This window comes from Stigmatopora argus, chromosome 22, assembly GCF_051989625.1.
Source record: "Stigmatopora argus isolate UIUO_Sarg chromosome 22, RoL_Sarg_1.0, whole genome shotgun sequence".
Classification (NCBI taxonomy): Eukaryota; Metazoa; Chordata; class Actinopteri; order Syngnathiformes; family Syngnathidae; genus Stigmatopora; species Stigmatopora argus.
In genome coordinates this window covers 12,627,432-12,645,174 of record NC_135408.1, presented here as the reverse complement: position 1 = coordinate 12,645,174, position 17,743 = coordinate 12,627,432, and the positions used below count along the sequence as shown (strand labels likewise).

General features: G+C 50.0%; 3 protein-coding genes across 4 annotated transcripts; all 3 read right to left on the bottom strand.

Annotated features, from left to right (window-relative positions):
* Nucleotides 1-449: 449 nt before the first annotated feature.
* Nucleotides 450-8,154, bottom strand: LOC144068048 (exocyst complex component 3-like protein 2). Of its 2 annotated transcripts, none has more exons than XM_077592242.1 (13): nucleotides 7,957-8,154; nucleotides 6,750-7,333; nucleotides 5,804-6,063; nucleotides 4,737-5,526; nucleotides 4,529-4,643; nucleotides 4,327-4,437; nucleotides 4,154-4,254; nucleotides 3,800-3,910; nucleotides 3,583-3,718; nucleotides 3,319-3,441; nucleotides 3,030-3,185; nucleotides 1,749-1,870; nucleotides 450-1,149 (listed from the first exon to the last, which is right to left on the bottom strand). In XM_077592242.1, exons 2-13 carry the CDS (start codon nucleotides 7,307-7,309, stop codon nucleotides 825-827), a joined length of 2,910 nt encoding a protein of 969 aa, XP_077448368.1. In that variant the 5' UTR covers nucleotides 7,310-7,333; nucleotides 7,957-8,154; the 3' UTR covers nucleotides 450-824. The 2 variants fall into 2 exon arrangements, with proteins under 2 accessions (XP_077448368.1, XP_077448367.1); XM_077592241.1 differs by having other exon boundaries at nucleotides 6,750-7,431; nucleotides 7,957-8,039.
* A 979-nt stretch (nucleotides 8,155-9,133) lies between these two features.
* LOC144068051 (protein phosphatase 1 regulatory subunit 14A-like) lies at nucleotides 9,134-12,193 on the bottom strand. The gene is made up of 4 exons (XM_077592246.1): nucleotides 11,685-12,193; nucleotides 10,141-10,221; nucleotides 9,902-9,934; nucleotides 9,134-9,753 (listed from the first exon to the last, which is right to left on the bottom strand). The coding sequence occupies exons 1-4, from the start codon at nucleotides 11,883-11,885 to the stop codon at nucleotides 9,586-9,588; spliced, it is 483 nt and encodes a 160-aa protein (XP_077448372.1). The 5' UTR covers nucleotides 11,886-12,193; the 3' UTR covers nucleotides 9,134-9,585.
* Nucleotides 12,194-12,465: 272 nt separating this feature from the next.
* dlb (deltaB) lies at nucleotides 12,466-16,728 on the bottom strand. Its single transcript, XM_077592243.1, has 7 exons — nucleotides 16,533-16,728; nucleotides 16,205-16,444; nucleotides 16,064-16,121; nucleotides 15,711-15,974; nucleotides 14,432-14,793; nucleotides 14,084-14,300; nucleotides 12,466-13,797 (listed from the first exon to the last, which is right to left on the bottom strand). Exons 1-7 carry the CDS (start codon nucleotides 16,581-16,583, stop codon nucleotides 13,097-13,099), a joined length of 1,893 nt encoding a protein of 630 aa, XP_077448369.1. The 5' UTR covers nucleotides 16,584-16,728; the 3' UTR covers nucleotides 12,466-13,096.
* Between the last annotated feature and the right edge of the window lie 1,015 nt (nucleotides 16,729-17,743).

Sequence of the window (17,743 nt, the reverse complement as noted above, 5' to 3'; positions counted from 1 at the left end):
TAGCCGCAGAGTCGCACGCCCATGTTTGACGAGCACAACAACTCAAGTTAGAAGCGGGACAATTGTCTTACAAGTCTAATATATTGAACAGTGAACTCAATAAGAAGTGGTTATTTAGACCCGATTTTTTTGGACTAGAACCCCAGTAGAAGTGGTGGCAATCAAAGAGAGACAAAAATATAGCATGTGCCAGAGTGTGTGGGCCATTTAGAAATGGCTCAGATACCAAAGAAAACTAATAATAATAAGAGTAATGTTTTCTTGGATGGCTAATAACTTAAAAAACAACGACATGAACTTTGTTTGAGATATACCGTCATTATTTTGTGTCTAAAAATTGAATTTGGTGTTCAAAGAGTCTTTTTTTCAAACTTGAAAAAGAGGGGGTCGTCTTGTCATCGGGTCAATACATTCCATTGTGGAAATGACGCTACCCATAATGACACAAGTGGCATCACCCAATCGATGGGTCTTTATTAGGTTTCCAGCAATGGATCCATACCATTCACAGTAAAGGTTCAACACGTCACTACATGTGGAATATTATATCGAACAAAAAAAAAGGATACGGAATACATGGCCGGCGAGATTATGAAAAAACAAAACATCAAACGTCTTTTGCTATATTGCTTCACAACGGGTCAAAGATGGGGAATGAAGTCCCATGGCGCTTTACTAGATGGCTTGTTTCAGAGCAGTACCTCTAGTCAAGTTTCTTTGCTCTGTGTTGTTTTTGTCAAGGTGCACGTGTACGTACAGTACTTTTCTGGCCTCCCGTCACAGTAGGACGACCGCGACTGCTCTTCTGACTTTCCCACCAAAAGCTAATCTTCCCTGCTCCACTTATTGGCCTCTTCCACGTTGGGACTCTCGGCGGAGGGCACGCGGACGCTTCCGGCGCCCTTCCTGGCGCCCCGCCGCCCGGGCCGGTGCTCGGAGAACCAGTTGGCCACGGCCATGGCCAGGCGGCGGAGGCCCAGACTGACGCAGCGGGCCTCCGAGGCCAGGGGGACGTCGGAGAAGACGGCGCCGTCCCGGCGGATGAGAGCCGAGCCGCATTGAAAGTCTTTGACCACGTTGAGGATCTCCAGACGTTCCGCCTGGCGCGCCATCCCTCGGATGTTCAACAGGGTGGAGACGTGCCTCTGCCTGCGGAGAGGAACGACACGGGCCCGATGAGCGGAAGCCATCCATTCCCAAAGGGTACGGCTTTGAGCCAAGATGGCGGCGCGCGCGCGCGGGTGCAGCGGCTCTTTGCTCTCCAGTTTGACGCTTTGTTTGCTCTCTCTCTCTCTCTCTCTATCTATTTATCTATCTCTGGCTTTATGGCACCAGTCTGTCTCCTCCCGCAGCGTGGCAGGAGCAGGAAGTACTCGGCGGCCGTTTCCCGTCTGCTCTTTGGAGAGTTGTGCGTCACGGGCGCTAAGGTTGCAAACTGTCATCTCGGTGGAAGCCCGAGACATCTCGACCTTATCAGATTTTCCCGACGGCCCCTTACCACTCTCCAAAAATAGCAAAGTTAACGCATGATATGTTTTCATGCTCCTTTCCGTGTTTTGATCCATTGTGACAAAAAAAAAACAGATAAAGAGGCGTACATTTCCCCATCTGGCTCGCGGCCAAAACAAATGCCGTGAAGGCCTAGCGGTGAGCGTCAATCATAAAAGACCGTCGGGGATTGAAAACAAAAAATACAAATATAAAATTGTAGCACATTCCGAAGCATTTTTTCATTGGGTCAAACTTACCGAATATCTGGAAATTCCTTGACCAGGACGGCCACCTCCATCTGAATGGACGGCGTGTCTTCCAGGAGAATGATGTCGGCTAAATGGAAGATGAGACTGTCCAACCAAGAGGAACCGGATTCCTGAAAGGTGCCGAGAAAATCCTACATTGACTCAATTCATTCCCACATGGAGGAAGTGGTTAGGATTAGAAGACAAGAGGCAGGCGGGGATTGGCTAAGACCACAACAGGTGAAATCAATGACTAATTAATTCATTACAAGGACAAGTCAGAGATGAGTAAGATTTTGGAGCCCCGCTTTTCCTCCCAGAAGCGTGGAATTTTGCCCATTGTTATTTTTAGCCAAGGTCCATTTTGCAAATTCCGCCCCCCGCCCCCATCCCCCCCCCCATCTCAGTTTCCACTTTCCACAGTCACTTCATCCTACTTTTGAGTGGAAAAAAAGAGAGAAGCAAAAGGCCACCAAGGCCATGCCAGACTCCCTTCAAAGTCCCCCAGCTGACAGGAACAGGAAGTTCCCTCCGAACACAGCGGCTTCCTGTTGTCAAGCCGGGTGACGGACACTCGTTTGAACTGGCACACAAAAAGGGGCCAAATGCCAGCCCGTCTGCCAAACATGCTTGTTTTATAGCCTCTTTCGACCCCTCGGGTTAGTGCTAACGTAAGCCGGGCTCATCCATCTCCATCGGACTGACGGCGGCCATTTTTCACCACTCGCCCTTGTTTTCAACACCGTCTGGCTCATTTGCGACCTGGGAAGTTGGAGGGGGGGGGCAGGCCGGCGGCGTACACACACACACACACACCGGCCGGCCACAGCATTCCACCAGCTATTGTACGTGGTGGAGGAGATACGGAGAGTCTACGTTGGAAAACCAGGGCCATTTTTTTCCACTCAAAAAAGTGTCTGTTGACTCATCGGCCGCCATTGACACCACCCGACGTCCCATCCACTTTGACTGGATTAAGCGTCTAGCGCCGTCAGTGGCCTTCGCGAGACGCCCAATCCGCTATGACTCGATTGGACGTCCGGCGCTGTCAATCGGCGTGTGTGTTCCCGCTTTTGGGGGCATTTACGGGTCACTTCCCATTCATTTCAGGGCATGGGCAGGGCCTTTTCTGTTGATTTGGAGTCCCTTGATATTCCTTCGGGGACATTCCTGGGTCACTCTGTGTTCAGTGAGCCAAAATCAACAGGAAACGACCCAGAGGTGCCCTAAAATCAACAGGAAGTAAGAGGGAAGGAACGGGAAATGACAAAAGGTGGCAAACACACTCACCAAATCCTTAAAGAGTCCTTTGAGTTGTTTGGCCTCATCTTGCAAGCGGAAAGCCATCCGTTTTCTCATCTTGGACGAGGTGCAAATGAGGCGTGCCCGCATGATGGCCCGGACGTACTCCACCACCACCCGACGGTGCACCTCACCCACCAAAGTCTGTGTCGTTTCAAAAATCAAATCAAATCAAATAAATAGTACTACGTGCATTGAAAAAAAAAAAATCCAAGAATTTCGGTCTCCTGACCTCAAGCCAAACACTATATGGGATTTCCCCGTCGAGACGTCGTACCTGATATGGCGGAGGATCCATCCTTCGGAACTTTTTGAAATGCTGCTTGATGCCGCTTTCGATGCCCTCGAAGGTGTCCGTGTGATTCAGCCATTTTCTCTTGATCATCTTGTCGAAAAACGGCTGAAAATGACAGCAGAATGAGATCCCAGGAGGACTCTTTTAGTCCGGATCCGTTAAATCAGATACGCTACGGCGGGTCTTTGTTTTTTGGGGTGAATGATCTCCAGTTAAGAAAAAAAAAAAAAGTCAACATTTACTCACCCGAATGTGCTCAAAAAGCCGTTCGGTCAAGACCCGAACGGACAGGTTGATGATCCTGTCCAAGGAGGAGTTGGCCCTCTTTGCCGAGTCCTTGCTGGCCTGTGGGTCACACTGCCTGCAGCGCTCCACCAAAGATCTAGCGTGTCCACGCCACAGAGGACGTCAACCCACACGCTTTCTCGCCGTTCCCCGTCCCGTAAAGAAAAGATGGCTTCACCTGAGAGGAGGGCAGCAGTTGACAAGAGCCACGGTCCTGGAGACATATCCATCTCCTCGATCCCCGAACTCCGCTTGGGTCTCGTGAAACATCTCCACTTTTCTCTGGAAACTGCAACAGTTGGCTTTGAGGCGACAAATCCATCCAACGCGTTCGGGTTTAGTCCGAGCCACGCCGTTTCTAGCGGAACACTCCAATTTGCCAGATCTGATATCTAAAAATGGCTCGTCGCGGTCACGCTTTGCCACGTGAAGATGTTAAGATTCAATTGAATTGAATTTCCAGGCTGAAATTGGGAGTCAACGCAGACCCTCGTGAACCGTTGAGTCCACTTTTGAAAGTTTTTCCACTCACCTGTAGAGAAAATCCGCCAAACCCACCAGACTAAAGCGGGCCACTCTTGCCCCCAAGAATTGATTGACGGCCGTAGACTTGTCCAGGTCCACTTTCAGCCTCTGAAACGGTGAAAAGGAATGCTTTGTAAAGTCGCCGTGTCTTCACGTGGTCCGACAAAATAAAATGCATACCTGAATGACGGAGCGCGCTAGCTGGGACTGATACTCCTCGATGTGCAGAGTTTGGGCCCATCGCCTTTCTTCGTCGTCCAGAACCTGAATCAACTCTTTTGTCACTTTTTCCTGCCAGCGAGCCAGAGAAGAAAAAAGACAGCGATAGCAAGGCGGCCATGGCGCTCAATTCCAACCGGCCGCCAAAGAAACATTTTCTCACTTTGACGATGCTGAGGCACTCTTTTTCCAACAGGTCCACCGTGTCCGGAGGCAGGATGGGCTCCAGCGAGGCGTAGTTGATGGGCGTGGCCGTGCCGATGCTTCCCAGAACGTCACTTGAACAGACGGGGAAAAAAAACGGTCTCTACGTCAAAGCGGCGTCGGCGGCGGCGGCGGCGTTTACTCGTCCGGCCGGCCACCGTCCGTACCGATTGTAGATGTTGTAAAACCAGTCCAGCAAGGAGTAGACGTCGGTAATCTGCAAGGGCCCGCGGGTGAGAGTCCTCAGCCGCTTGGCCACGGCCCCGTGGTAACTCTCCACGTAGACCTGGAAGGCCGAGAACTCCTCGGGGTAAATGGACACGGCGTTCCTCTTGGCCGCGTCCAGGTCGTCCACCATGCGACTCCTCAGGCGCTCCAGGTAGGTCGCCAGCTCCCCCGCCCGAGTGTCCACCTGCTGCGGGAGACTCCAGTCGGCCGCCTCGGCCACGGCGTCCCTCCACTTGCTCTTCAGGCGCCGCGGGCGGCGGCTCGGCAGGGCGCCGTCCTCCGCCCGGCGCCCCGGCTCGCCCCCTTCCCGGAGAGCCCAGGTGGCGTCGGCGTGCTCCTCCTGTTGGATGACCAGGACCACCAGCCCCAGGTTGGGACCGGCGCTGGGCTGGCGGAGGGACTCGCGCACCACGTCCCACATCTCCCGCATCAGAGCCTCGTAGAGGAGCTCCACGTCCTTCTCTTTCCGCCGGCCCGAATCCAGGGTGGCGTTGGAGCCCGGGGAGTGGTCGGCCGGCGAACGCGGCGGGGGAACGGCGCCGGGGGGGCCGCCCGGGCCGAAAGCGGGGCCGAAAGCGGGGCCGAATGCGGGGCCGAATGCGGGATCCGGGACGGGATCGGTCGGGGGCGGCAGCAGGGACAACAGCTCGGACTCGCGCTCCAGTTCCTGAATGTGCGTGTCGGCCAGGAGAAGGTCCCGGTGGTTGACCAGCTGGAGAATCTCCAGTACTGTGGAGGGCAAAGCGGAGAAGAGCGGATGCGCTCATTTGGAACCGGGACAAAAGACAACACGGGCCCCGGCACCCCCCGTGATCAGCGCTTCAGAAAAGGAATAAATATATTTCGGATGAAAGCCTGGAGAGGTGAACGCGGGCGGGGTTTTCAAAAACGCCTTTGCGAGCGCGTCAAGTCCTAAAAGCGTGAATGGGTTTAAGTCAGGGTTTTTGGCCAAGAGAATCTTTTGGACTGCCGTCAAAAAGAATAGTCCAAAAGTTATTTGCACTACCTGAGAGGGGCTCCCTGCTTTTGACCGTGGGCTTCCGTCCTTCCTCCTCCTCATCTTCTTCTTCCTCCTCCTCCTCTTCCTCCGTTTCCCCGTCGGTCTCCCGCGAGGCCTCGTCGGACACGGATTCCCTCTTGGCCTTGCCGAGGCTGACCATCCTGAGGAAGGAGGGCCGGCGAGAAGAAGCCTCCGCCTGGCCGGCCGCCCCGAGCGCTCCGCAGGGCAGGCTCTCTCGCCGCGCTTCCTTCCGACGGCCATTAATCCTGGACGCCACGCCGTCCCGTCCGCGGGCCCATCGGAAACAGACAAAAAGATTCGGGACAATGGTTTTAGCCAACAGAATGAATGGAATGTCAATTGTCAGGGGGAATTTCAAAGCCACTCTTTGCTATTGTCCCAATACTATACTATTAGAGATATATGTATGTATGTGTGTGATATATTTCAGCAACACGCTTATTTATTTATTTATTTATATTTGCTTATTCATTTATTCATATTTTCTTATTTATTTATTTTTATTTGCTTATTTCTGACCTATTTATTTATGTCTAAAATGTCTTTTCCAGTGTCTGTTTTGTCACCCTCTTGCTACTGTGACAGTGAAATTTCCCAAATACGGGATGAAAAAAGTCATCTAATCTAATACTAAAGTAGTGCTTTAGTTATACAAAGTAAACAGGAAGACAATAATGACTCCCTAATACTTTTTCTTTCATTTTTGACGTGTGCTCGACTTCGAAATTTGAAATGGCTCAAAAACGTCTTTCAGGCAAGAAAATGGCACTTTTAGTCAAAGTCTCCAAAGGAGGAATGATCCCTTTTGGTAGTTGAAACATTGACTTTGTACTTCCTACTGTTGCTCAGATGCCAATTTATCCGGTGATTTTATATGCGTCAACGTGAAAAGTGGTTGATCTGTTACAGTTTTTTTTGTTAATGACCTTACCGGAACAAAGTCATAATTCCTTCCGAGCTCCGCCGCAGTCCTTTTCTTCTCTCCCTCTCCGTGGGGAGCGTGTTGGAGTCCCCGGGTCCAAAGTGGGGGGCGTTGTGGCCCCACACGCCGCGGCCGGACTTGCGCAGCCCCTTGCCCAATTTCCCCAGGGTCTTGAGCGGCGACACGCCGCAAATGCGCTCCAGGGTGCCCCTCAGGGGCCTCCCCCTGGGGTTCTCTCTGGGGTTCTCTCTGGCGTTCCCCGGCCCGTGCCTCTCGGCGTTCAGCTCGTTTTCCTCCTCCTCTCCGTCGAGCTGTCCGCCGGCCCGGATCTCCTCGCCCGCGGTCGGCCCCGAGTCGCCGTGGTTCCTCTCGTCCCGGTCCAGGTCCACGTTCTCAAAAGGGTTGAGGTTCTTCCCGTGGTCCTTCAGCTGGTGCAAGTCCTGCAGATGGTTCAGGTCGTTCAAGTCCCGGAGGTCCAGGTCGAGCCTGGGAAGAATGAGCTGGCCGTTGGTTCGGGGGAAGTCGTGGCAGCTCTTGGAGCGCCCCGGGAGCTTCTTTAGAATGGGCATGCTTGGACTGGAGATGGAACGGGACTGTGGAACAGCAGGACCCACACTTTAGTCCAAGTACATGATGTTCAATGGCAGAGCAAAGGATTGACCCTTGCCGACGATGACCTCGTCACCCGTGACTGTTAACGCGGACACAAAATCCACAGGTTTAAAGTGAGCTTTTGCTATGTGATCATTGACATTTTATCGAGTCTTATCCAAGTACAACGTTAATTTGTATTGTCTTCACTTGGCTATTCTTTATCAGCAACTGTATTTGTCATTCTAAACAGGTCCACTTAAAATATTGCAGTTTTTTGGGAGCATATGTTATGGCATGGCCTAAATGTGTTGTCCATAATTATCTAAGGCACCTTGGCAAATTGGTTGGAAAGAAAAATCGGACCCCCCAAAAAACAAATGTTTTAAAAATATATAATCACTTAGACCTGTATGTATAGAATTGTCTTCTTAAAGGTTGTCGACAAAGCCCATAAAATATTTGTTAAATTGTTAAATCCGACAAGTGAAATAAAAATCTTTAAAAAGAAAACAAAACATGACCTGTTTCCCACCTGTGTGATGGAAGACAACAAATCAGACGGAAAATAAGCTAAAACATTGGTTGGTAAAAATGATGAAACAGTGTATTAAAGTCATCTCACCCGAGAAGAAATCCTCCGAGGGCTGACGTTTCAGCGGCAGCGTGTCATCCCGGGCCGCGCCGACTGGCCGATTGGCCGACTGTCTGGCCGTGCGTGGGTCGCCGCCAAAGAGTGCGTCCACAAGCAGCCAAAGAGGACACACACACACAGTCTTTGGATTGCAAGCACTCCCGGGCGGGCTGACGGGCAGGCCACTTTCAAGAGAGCAATGCGGCTGCCCGTTGTTTCCTGGCCATTTCTATTGTGGTGGAAGCTGATCCGTTTTCCTGAGGAAAGGCCTGTCCTGTCGCTTCTACCCCTCCTATACCAAAGCTTTGGCACCCCCGGGACCCTTGCACTTCAATGAATTATACATTCATTCATTCCTGGAATAACTCCTCTAGACATTTGGTCTTCTTTTTAGATGTGTGTGCGTGTGTATGTTTATCAACGCTTTGGGATTAGGAGGACGCGGGTGTCCTGGGATGGGCCCCATTTAAAACAGGTGCAATTGCACCAGGACAAATCCTGGCACAGCACATCAGCCACCCTCCAAATCACCACAGAAAGCTTTTAGCTTTTGGAAGGTGCCGCTTTGGCTGCCTTATCTTATTTGAAAGAGAACCATACCAACGTAGGGATACACGCACGGTACATGCTACTTTTGCCTCCTGTCCTAAAATGGCCCTGACTGTGGCCCTGGGTCCAAATTCCAACTTTTGCTTCTTTGGCAGAACAATTTAGGAAGACACATTCCAGAAAAAAATGAATGAACGCTTGACTTCTTGCCATTTTGGGGAGAACAAATACCCAAGCCACGGCACGCCTGTGGTGCCACTTGAAATGTCAGTCGGTTGCATTTTGTTGTGTCTACATGTCAGCACAAAGTCAAGTAGCTGAAGTGTGTCATTTTTCAAAAATAATTCAATGAAGCAATGCAACAAACCTAAAAGTTTACACACCGCTAACACGATGGATAGTCTCGTTTCTGCCACCTAGTGTACATGAGGGAACTTGACCTCTAATAAACCGCTTTGACGGTGTGTATTTTGGTATGAATTTCTCTTTTCCTTTCATTGTTGCAAATTTCTTTGACACATTTCAAACGCACGTGAATGATCGAAGACGAAAAGAAAAGCGACGCAAAAGAAAGTTTTTTAACTTGCTGGAAAAAAAATACTGCAACAGGAAACCCAAAAAGTGCAATAGCTTACTTTATTAGCATTTATGTGTCAACGTAAGATAAGGATCAGTCTGGATTCATATGGATATAACATGGTATTGATATTATAGGATAGGATCTAATACTCAATTTAATAGCATGCATTTAGTCACTTGAAAATCCATTATAGGATTAGGAATCTGTTATGGAAAATATGTCTGCTGTCAATCTGTTAGTGGACGGTTACAGGCTTTAAATTGGAGTTTAACTGTGGGGATCATTGATTGGTTGCGTATCCCAAAATGCTTCGACGTTATTGTGCTTCATTTAACAAAAAAAAGATCATCATTTTAAATGTCATTTTCATCTCATTCAATTGTTATTGCCAGTCAGCCGTCATTCAAAACTCAAGTGTTAACGGCATAGTGTCTCGGTGGGTGGGTGGGTAGGTGGGTCAAGTATACTTTGAGTGATGGAGGCTCAATTTGTCAAAGTGTCTGGTGGTGACTTCGGCCGTGATGCGGGTTGTCAAAGTGGTACGGTTCGTGACTGCGATGGTGGCCGTGAGTGATGAGCGGGTGCTCCACGCCTTCGGTGGCCAGCTCCTCCTCTTTATGGACTCCCCGAAGCTTCTCCACCAGCTCCTCGATGAAGCTCTTGGGAATCACACACACACACACACACACACACACACACACACACACACACACGTCAAATATCGCTTTTCATTTCAACTGGATTTGAAGACGCGCAAAAAGTTCCCAGAGTTCTTTAAAAAAAAGACTTTTGGAAGAAAAACATTACCTCCGTCTCGTTATTGCAGGTTTGAAAAAGCTCCTGCGGAAACAGGACCAAATAGAGCAAAATATCATAAGGGGCGGAAAATATCGAAAGAAAAGCCACATCTTGTGTTATTTTCCTGTGTCATTTTTTTTCATTGTAGAGCCTGAATCATGTGATAAATCGACACAATAATATGCCACAACACTGGTTTAAAATCAGAAATCCTGGATCAATGCTATTTTTAATCCAGTTTAATGTACCTGTAGTTTTTTAACTCGTTCCACATCATCGGGTAGGTCAATCAATTGGTCAATCATCACATCTTCTGGCATATCTTGCTCCTGTCATCACAAAATAAATAAACCAAAGGTCACATTGTGATCAAAAGATGACACAATTATCCACTCCTGATGAGTCTGGATGGATGTTTCTGTTCAAGTGAACATTTCGGAAAAATAACAGCCATTACAACATATGTTTGCAGTATGAAACCAATGACGTGCTTACATTTTGGGCTCAAACTTGTTTTTTGTTGTTGTTGCCTCCACTCAATAATAGAGTCAAGGGAGCAGAATGTGTTTTGTAATATGGAAGGAAAGAGGCGATGGGTGGCGTTCTCGGGGAATTAGGTCAAAGGTCACTGAGGTCAGAAAAGGAATTTTGTGGGATGTCCATCATAGATGAAGATGGATCTACTCAAATTTGCAGAAGAGAAAAAGCCACGGCATTTGCAGCCATGAAGAAAAGTGAGCGAAATTTGAAACTCCTCCAAAAAGTCCCCCTTTTTGATACCCTTGGTGGGCTCCATCACCCCAAAAGAAATGCTTTTCTCTGCGCAAACATTGGAAAATTAGCGCAAGCTGTGGGCTTGAATACTAAAATGGTTTGTGGCCTGCCTGCTGAACAAATTGTCTTTGTATTTTGGTGGATGGGCTCTTTGTTTGCCCGAGAAAGGACGGACGGCTCACATCTATTGGTCACGCTGTCCCTCTAGAAAAGGTTCCTCCCTCCAGGATGGCCGCCCATCAAAACCGCCGTGAAGATGTTCAAAGAAGTCACCTCTTTGCCTTTGCCTCTTCTCGCTTGTTTACCTCATCATTTCAGGCCTCCGTTTAAGGAAACAAGTGGGAAAATTGGAGCGCCTTGTAAGGACAGCCGGCCAACATGCCCACCTACATTTTGTTTACGACTCGATGGAGCGGGAGATAAGACCAGAAAATATTGGACAAACCCTGGACAGGTGGCCATATTCCCTTATTGGCTCGTCTAAAGTTTGCGTGAAGTGGCCGTCTATCGTGTCCACGGCAACGAGTGAAATAAAACAAAATTAAACTTTGAAACAGGTGGAAAGAATGATGATCGTGATGTGTGCATTTCTGTTTTGAACCCATTGACATCGTTTCAAAAATGCATTTATACATTTTGAAGAATGATTAAAAAGTAAACATCCAGGCTGAACTTGAAGACAGAATTGTCTCGCGTGACCCAAAATTCCAAAAAATGTCCTGAAAATGACCGTCAACAGCTGTTTCCAATCTGATTGTTATTGTTAGCATTCGCCTAATGGGGACAAACAAAGTAGTGCTATCACTTTGCTCATTTTAAATTGTATTTTATTTTTACCTCACTCCATTGTTATTGTACTATGTCAATCTTTTGATGACTACTACTTCTTCATGTGTGCACGCTACGGTGAAGTTTTAAATCTCATTGCACTTGTATACAAGGACAACTAAGGCATTGAGTTAAAAACAACTAAAAGATAATATGACAAGTTGTATGCGGGTTTTTTTGTGGGACCGACCTGACCAGCGTAGAGAAGAACGAGGCGCTCATCAATCCACTTCTCCACGTCGAGTCTTCTCTGCAGTTCTTTCCGGTTGTACTTGACGGTTACCCGGGCGTGCCTCTTCGGGGCATAGTCACCAACATCGCCAAAATCGCCAAAATCGCCAGCATCGCCAACGACGTCTTCTTCCTCCATCCCAGTCCGCTCGGCCGCCATGTTTGCTCCAGACTGGTCCGACTGGTTTGGCGTCTGACGCTGGGAGGCGACGACCGCCCCCCAAAAAATAAAGCGCTCTCCTCACCTTATGTATATACATAGGCCATTATGGTGACATCTTTACAATAATTGTTTAGCACGACCACTTGTCTCGAGTATTTTAAAAGCGCCTTTCGAAGTCAAATGTTGACTTGAGATAAGCACCGGACTTGCAAAACTATGCTCGAGGGGGGGAAAAAGGGGCTGCTACATCACGTCATTGTTGATAAACTATCAGGACTTTGCCTCATCTAATTACGTTGGAGTTCATATTCCTCATGAGCTAATGTCTACAGAGGAATTGCTCTTTTTTTACATTCCACAATATTTGAATTTTAGGGTGTACAATGTTCCTGTATTGTAAACAAAACAACCACGGGCAAAGTACGGACTCGCACTATAAAAACAAGACTATGAATAATTATGTGTTACTTTGTGTAGCATTGCTTCCTCGTCATAATCAATAGTTTGATTCTGATGAGCCAAAACCGAAATTAGCCCCCCCCCCCCTAGTGGCCATGTTGCGAGTTTTTCCACTGAATCTGGTTATGTACAAGATATTTATTGTATAAAAAATCCTGCATTATGATCAACTTAAATAATGAAAAGACAAAATATCACAAAAGAACTTTGGCATGAACACAAACAATGGCACGTGACGGGGAAACGTTTTTGACAATGTTTACGGCAGCCGATATATTTTCCTGCCATCGACAACTTTGGGACATGAACGTCCATTCCCCATAAAACAACCAAAAACAAAACCTCTGTATTCATTCAGCATCGTATAAATATATTTCTGTGACAATCAAAGCCCAGCCATAGACATTGGTTTTCAAATAAATAAATAATAAAATAATGATGGTGCGCACAATAAGGAAAAAATGAGCAAAGGAAGATTGAAAAGCAAAACAACAAAAACAAATCTGCCCCAAAATTTAAAAAAAAGGACAACGACATCAAAACAATGGGCAAACTTTCTGCAGCCGTCCAATTTCCTGTTTTTGGTCTGACTTGTAGGTCCTACAAAATATGTTTTTTTTTCTTTTTGAATATATATAAGCTGTCTCTTTGGGTCTCGAGTGTGACATAGATTTGCCGCGTACACTGGTCTGACGGGTGGGTTTTTTTTCCACCTGGTGTACGCAAACCCGAGAGGAGCGCCGACGCGTTCACCTGCAGCCACCGATGGCATTGGGGCCCGTGGGGTCCCTCCACGGGAAGCCCGCCCGGGTCTCGGCGGGACCGCGCCCGTACCTCCCGTCGGAGAGCGGGGCGAAACTGAGACGGGCCGCGCCGTTGCTGATCTTGAAGAGACCGCCGGCCCCGCAGGCGCCGAGGAAGGCGTCCCTGTCGCCGGCCCCCGGGTGGCCGGCCGTCTCCAGGTCGTTGTAGACGGCGGCGTCGCGCAGCTGCTTCCTCCCCCGCGGCCTCCCGCGCCGCCTGAGCAGGACGATGGCGGCCACCAGCGCCAGCGCCAGCACGGCCAGGAGGCAGGAGACGGCCACGGCGGCCGAGGAGGGCCGCGAGGCCTGGCGGGAGGCCGGCTTGAAGCTGGGCTGCAGCGTGAACTCGCAACTGGGGCCCATGAAGCCCTTGGGGCACTGGCACACGGGTCCGCTGAAGTGAGTGAAGCAAGTGCCGCCGTTCTGACAGGGGCGCTCGCCGCACGCGTCCGAGCGCACGCTGCAGTTCTTGCCGCCGTAGCCCAGGGTGCAGGAGCAGACGTAGTCGTCCACGCCGTCCTGGCAGGTGCCGGCGTTCTGGCAGGGGTTGGAGGCGCAGTCGTCCACGTTCACTTGGCAGTTGGCGCCGGCGAAGCCGCCCCGACAGCGGCAGAGGACGCTGTGGCCCAGGTCCAGACACTCTCCGCCTGAGTTGGGGGGGAGAGAGAGGAGAATTAGCTTCCTAAACTCATCCAAACTCGTCTGGAACGTGTGCTGGGATTTTCATTCATTCGTAAATGACTCAAAACTCATGCATTAGCTTCGGGGCTAGCTTGATGGCTATAGTGAGTACAACTTTTTTCAAGGGTTAGCTACCGTTTGGGAGAAAAGCAACAAGGCCTCGGGGTGGGTGAACTTAAACAAGTGCAATCGACCTCTTTTCCGGGGGAGGGAAACAGTTTACTGTTCAGCCACAAGACGTCGCCAACGTACCGTTTAAGCAGGGCCGATTGCTGCAACGATCCAGCTTCTTCTCGCAGTTGGAGCCCGTGTAGCTGGGGGGGCATCGGCAGGTGTAACCCCCCGTGGTGGTCTCCACGCAGGTGCCGCCGTTGAAGCAGGGGCCGTCGGCGCACGTCATGGCAATGATTTCGCAGTTTTTGCCGTAGAATCCTTGCGGGCAGGTGCACGAATAGTCGTTTTCCAGGTCCTGCAAAGAGTCCATTCAGTCAGTAACTGGCCAGAAAACATTTGGCTTTTTCGGAGAATATTTTAGACCAGACTTCTATTTTGATAGTATCCTTAACATGACTGTTTTTTGTTTTTTTTTGGCCAACTTACATTGCAGCTGCCGCCATTTTTGCAAGGGTTGCTGTCGCACTCGTTGGTCTCCAGCTCGCAGTCGGTTCCGCCGTAGCCGGGTCGGCACGTGCACGTGTAGCTACCCTGGCCGGTGTTGGCGCAGGTGGCGCCGTGGGCGCAGGGCTTGTGGTTGGTGCAGTAGTTGAGGTCCTGGTCGCAGAAGAGGCCCCCCCAGCCCTCCTGACAGTTGCACTGCCACGGCTGAGCGCAGGTGCCGTGGAGGCAGCCCGGGTAACGCACGCACTCGCCGCAGGAGGGGCCCTGCCAACCCATGCGGCATTTGCAGCCCCCGGGGGCCTCGCAGTAGCCGTGGCGCTCGCTGCAGTCCGCCGAGCAGATGGCTAAGGGGAGGGAGGGAGGGAGGGAGGGAGGGAGGAGACAAAGGGGGCGCCGTTACACAAAAGGCCTTTGCGTACGTCTTACGAGCACATGTATGGACCGCCCCCCCTCCCCTACCTCGCCATCCCCCCTCTGACCCCAGCCCCCTTCTCTATTAGTTAAGCATTAATCCAAGCAGCTGGCAGGCAGGCAGGCCGGCACGCCTTTCTTCTTTTTTTGTTATCTCTAAAGCGCGTGAAAAGGGATCTCCTGCGTGTCGAGACCGCCTATTTTTAACCAGCAGTTTCTGAATACCGCACACTTTTTGTCTCTTTCTGCTGCAAACTAACTAACTAACTAACTAAAGAACTTTGGTTCCAAGCTCGAAAAAGAGAAACGCCTTCCACAATATTAGTGTCCTGCAAGTGCAATCAGTGGATTGCAATCAGGTGCTGCTCGTTTGAGTGGCGCAAGCAACCCCCGCTGCTTCAACTCTGCTGCTGCAGCGCTCGAAAAACAAAACCCAGCGGCCACCCACGTCTGCTTTCCCCACCCCCGTTCTAATGTGTCCAAGTTGTCATGTGGTGCGGTGCGCGTGCGTGCGTGCGTGCGTAAATTGGATTGGATAACTTTATTCATCCCATATTCGGGAAATTTCGTTGTCACAGTAGCAACGAGGGTGAGGATGCAGAAATAGGAAAGGCATTTTAGACATAAATAGATAGGTCATGAGTAGGCTAATAAATATATAAATAAAAAAGCGTGTTGGGAGTCAAAAACACGAGTAGAATAGCTTAATATTCAGAACACTTTTGGGGTCGTGGGTTCGATCCCAGGTGGATCCTGGACAAAGTGGAGCCACGTTGACTTTGTTTTTACACCTACTAAGGTATCACGAGAGCGCCAGACCCGGAGCGGTCCATAAACGAGGAGGACTTACGTTCGGAGCAGTAGTTCCCCTTCCAGCCCTCCAGGCAGACGCGGTTGCCCTCCTCGTCGCAGGTGTAGTGGCCCAGCTTGTCGTCCCGGGGCCTGCAGTACTCGGCGCAGGCGTCTCCCAAGTAGTACTGGTCGCAGAAGACGTGGTAAGAGTAGCGCAGCTCGCTCTGCTCGCCGAAATGCACGTCCTGGGACCAGTCCTCCCCGATGGCCAGCCTCCTCCTCGTGGCCAGGCGGTTCACCAGGTTGTTTTGGTTGTCTGAAACTAGACACGGGCCAGGATTTCAGACCAAGCGCGGGACCGACCGACCGACCGACAAAGTGACGAGCGAGCCTTTCAGGCCGGGGACCCACCCGTGTATTCCGTGGGAGATTCGGCGTTCCAGGCCTCGATGATCAGTGAAAATGTTCCCTGAAACATGAGCGGGATGTCAGGCCTCCAATCCGGACGCTCGCCATCCATGTTTACCACGGCGTTGCGTTACGTTTACTTACCGGCCATTTGAAGTGGAAAGGCACCCGGATGGGGGCGCTGCCGGAGATGGAGGTGTGGTCGGCCCTGATCACGTCGGTCTGGCCCGTCCCGAAGGTGCACGGCGGCTCGGCCGAGATGACGTCTTCGGGGTGCTTGAGGCAGATTCGGAAAAAGATGTGGCAGTCCCTGCGCCTCCTGCAAATGCGCTGCGCCGTGTGGAAGGAGTTGATTTTCAGCTCAAACACTCCCGATGAGAACACCTTCAATGAGAGAACAGCGTGAGGTCAAAACAAAAATAGGCGGCTCCATCTATTTCCTTCCACGTGATCCAGAAGTCGGTCCACTTACCACGTGCACCAAGGCCAAAGCCGAAAGATATCTCAGGTGGAAGCGGGCCATTTCTCCTCCAACTTTGTTTCCAAATTTAAATCCAAGCCGTCATCGGTCGTGTACGTAATTCCAACTTTCCCAAAACAAAAAGGGCAAATGACCGAGAAAAATGCACTTTGGCCTCCTTTGCGCTTTCTCTAATGTGATTCTCCCTGGGCGCTCTACTTTTGTTTTGGATTGTGCTGCATAAAGAGCGCTTTTATAGCACGCCACCGCACGCGTCACGCTGGAAGGGGGAGGAGCCGCAGAAGACCCCCAGGGGAGCGGCCTGCGGATTTACTAGCGTACATCTGGACTCCGCTTCTTTTCTACGGACCTTCAATGGAATAAGAAGCTAATGCAAATTGTGTTTGCATTCACCAGATGGGCGATGATCAACTACAAACTACAATAATTCTATTTCTATTTCATAGCAAGTGAGTCCTTATTTAGACGTTGGCAAACTCATTTATGCTCAAACACGCTCATTACTGTATACTATATCAAACAAAACATCAGAAATCAAGCAGAGAATTCCCTTTTTTTAAACGTACTACTAAACAAAGGGCAAATAAATCAAGCACCGTTCTTTACTTAAAAAAACAAATATATTCTTCATGTGTACAAAACAAAGATCAGAAGAAATAGCACATGGCTTTCCTTTTTTTTCATAATTGCTCAGGCGCGTGTGGGGAGACAAAAGCGCTGGTGGGGGGGCGGCGCTAGGTCCCTCAACTGCATATTATTGTGAGGCCAGGGGCTATTCGGGGGGCCTCTAAGAGTGTGTGTGTGTGTGTGTGTGTGTGTGTGTGTGTGTGTGTGTGTGTGCGTATCACGTTGCCTTTGTCTGGCCCTCAAGGCAACAGCTGTATGATAATCAACGGCACATGGCGGGTCGTGTGCGGCGCCAAAGCCCGCTATTGTTTCCCCGGAGCGTCCCCGCCCTCCACGCACCCTTCCCCCAACACACACACACACAGCAGATCCAATTTTCCAGGGAGAACCCCGTTAGGCGGCACCTGTCGCGGCGGAGGTTAAACACGCCTGGAAGCGTGTTGACATTCCGCAAGGCTTTGCTTTGGATTTTGCATCCAAACTTTTCATGGTGCGCCTCTGAATGAATGTGATCGTATTTTGGAATTTTCTTGACCAATGACTTTAGCCTGGCCAACATTTACTTCTAAAACAGT

Bases quoted from the DNA above. Each gene is read 5' to 3' on its own strand.
- dlb (XM_077592243.1), bottom strand. From the start codon at position 16,583: ATGGCCCGCTTCCACCTGAGATATCTTTCGGCTTTGGCCTTGGTGCAC. The intron at 16,445-16,532 runs GTAAGTGGACCG...CTCTCATTGAAG, and splicing joins CTTTGGCCTTGGTGCACGTG to GTGTTCTCATCGGGAGTGTT. The intron at 16,122-16,204 runs GTAAGTAAACGT...CTCATGTTTCAG, and splicing joins CTTTCCACTTCAAATGGCCG to GGAACATTTTCACTGATCAT.
- LOC144068051 (XM_077592246.1), bottom strand. From the start codon at position 11,885: ATGGCGGCCGAGCGGACTGGGATGGAGGAAGAAGACGTCGTTGGCGAT. The intron at 10,222-11,684 runs GTCGGTCCCACA...TTGTGATGACAG, and splicing joins TTCTTCTCTACGCTGGTCAG to GAGCAAGATATGCCAGAAGA. The intron at 9,935-10,140 runs GTACATTAAACT...CTGTTTCCGCAG, and splicing joins AACGAGTTAAAAAACTACAG to GAGCTTTTTCAAACCTGCAA.
- LOC144068048 (XM_077592242.1), bottom strand. From the start codon at position 7,309: ATGCCCATTCTAAAGAAGCTCCCGGGGCGCTCCAAGAGCTGCCACGAC. The intron at 1,871-3,029 runs GTGAGTGTGTTT...GGCACCTTTCAG, and splicing joins AAGGACTCTTTAAGGATTTG to GAATCCGGTTCCTCTTGGTT. The intron at 1,150-1,748 runs GTAAGTTTGACC...TCCTCTCCGCAG, and splicing joins AAGGAATTTCCAGATATTCG to GCAGAGGCACGTCTCCACCC.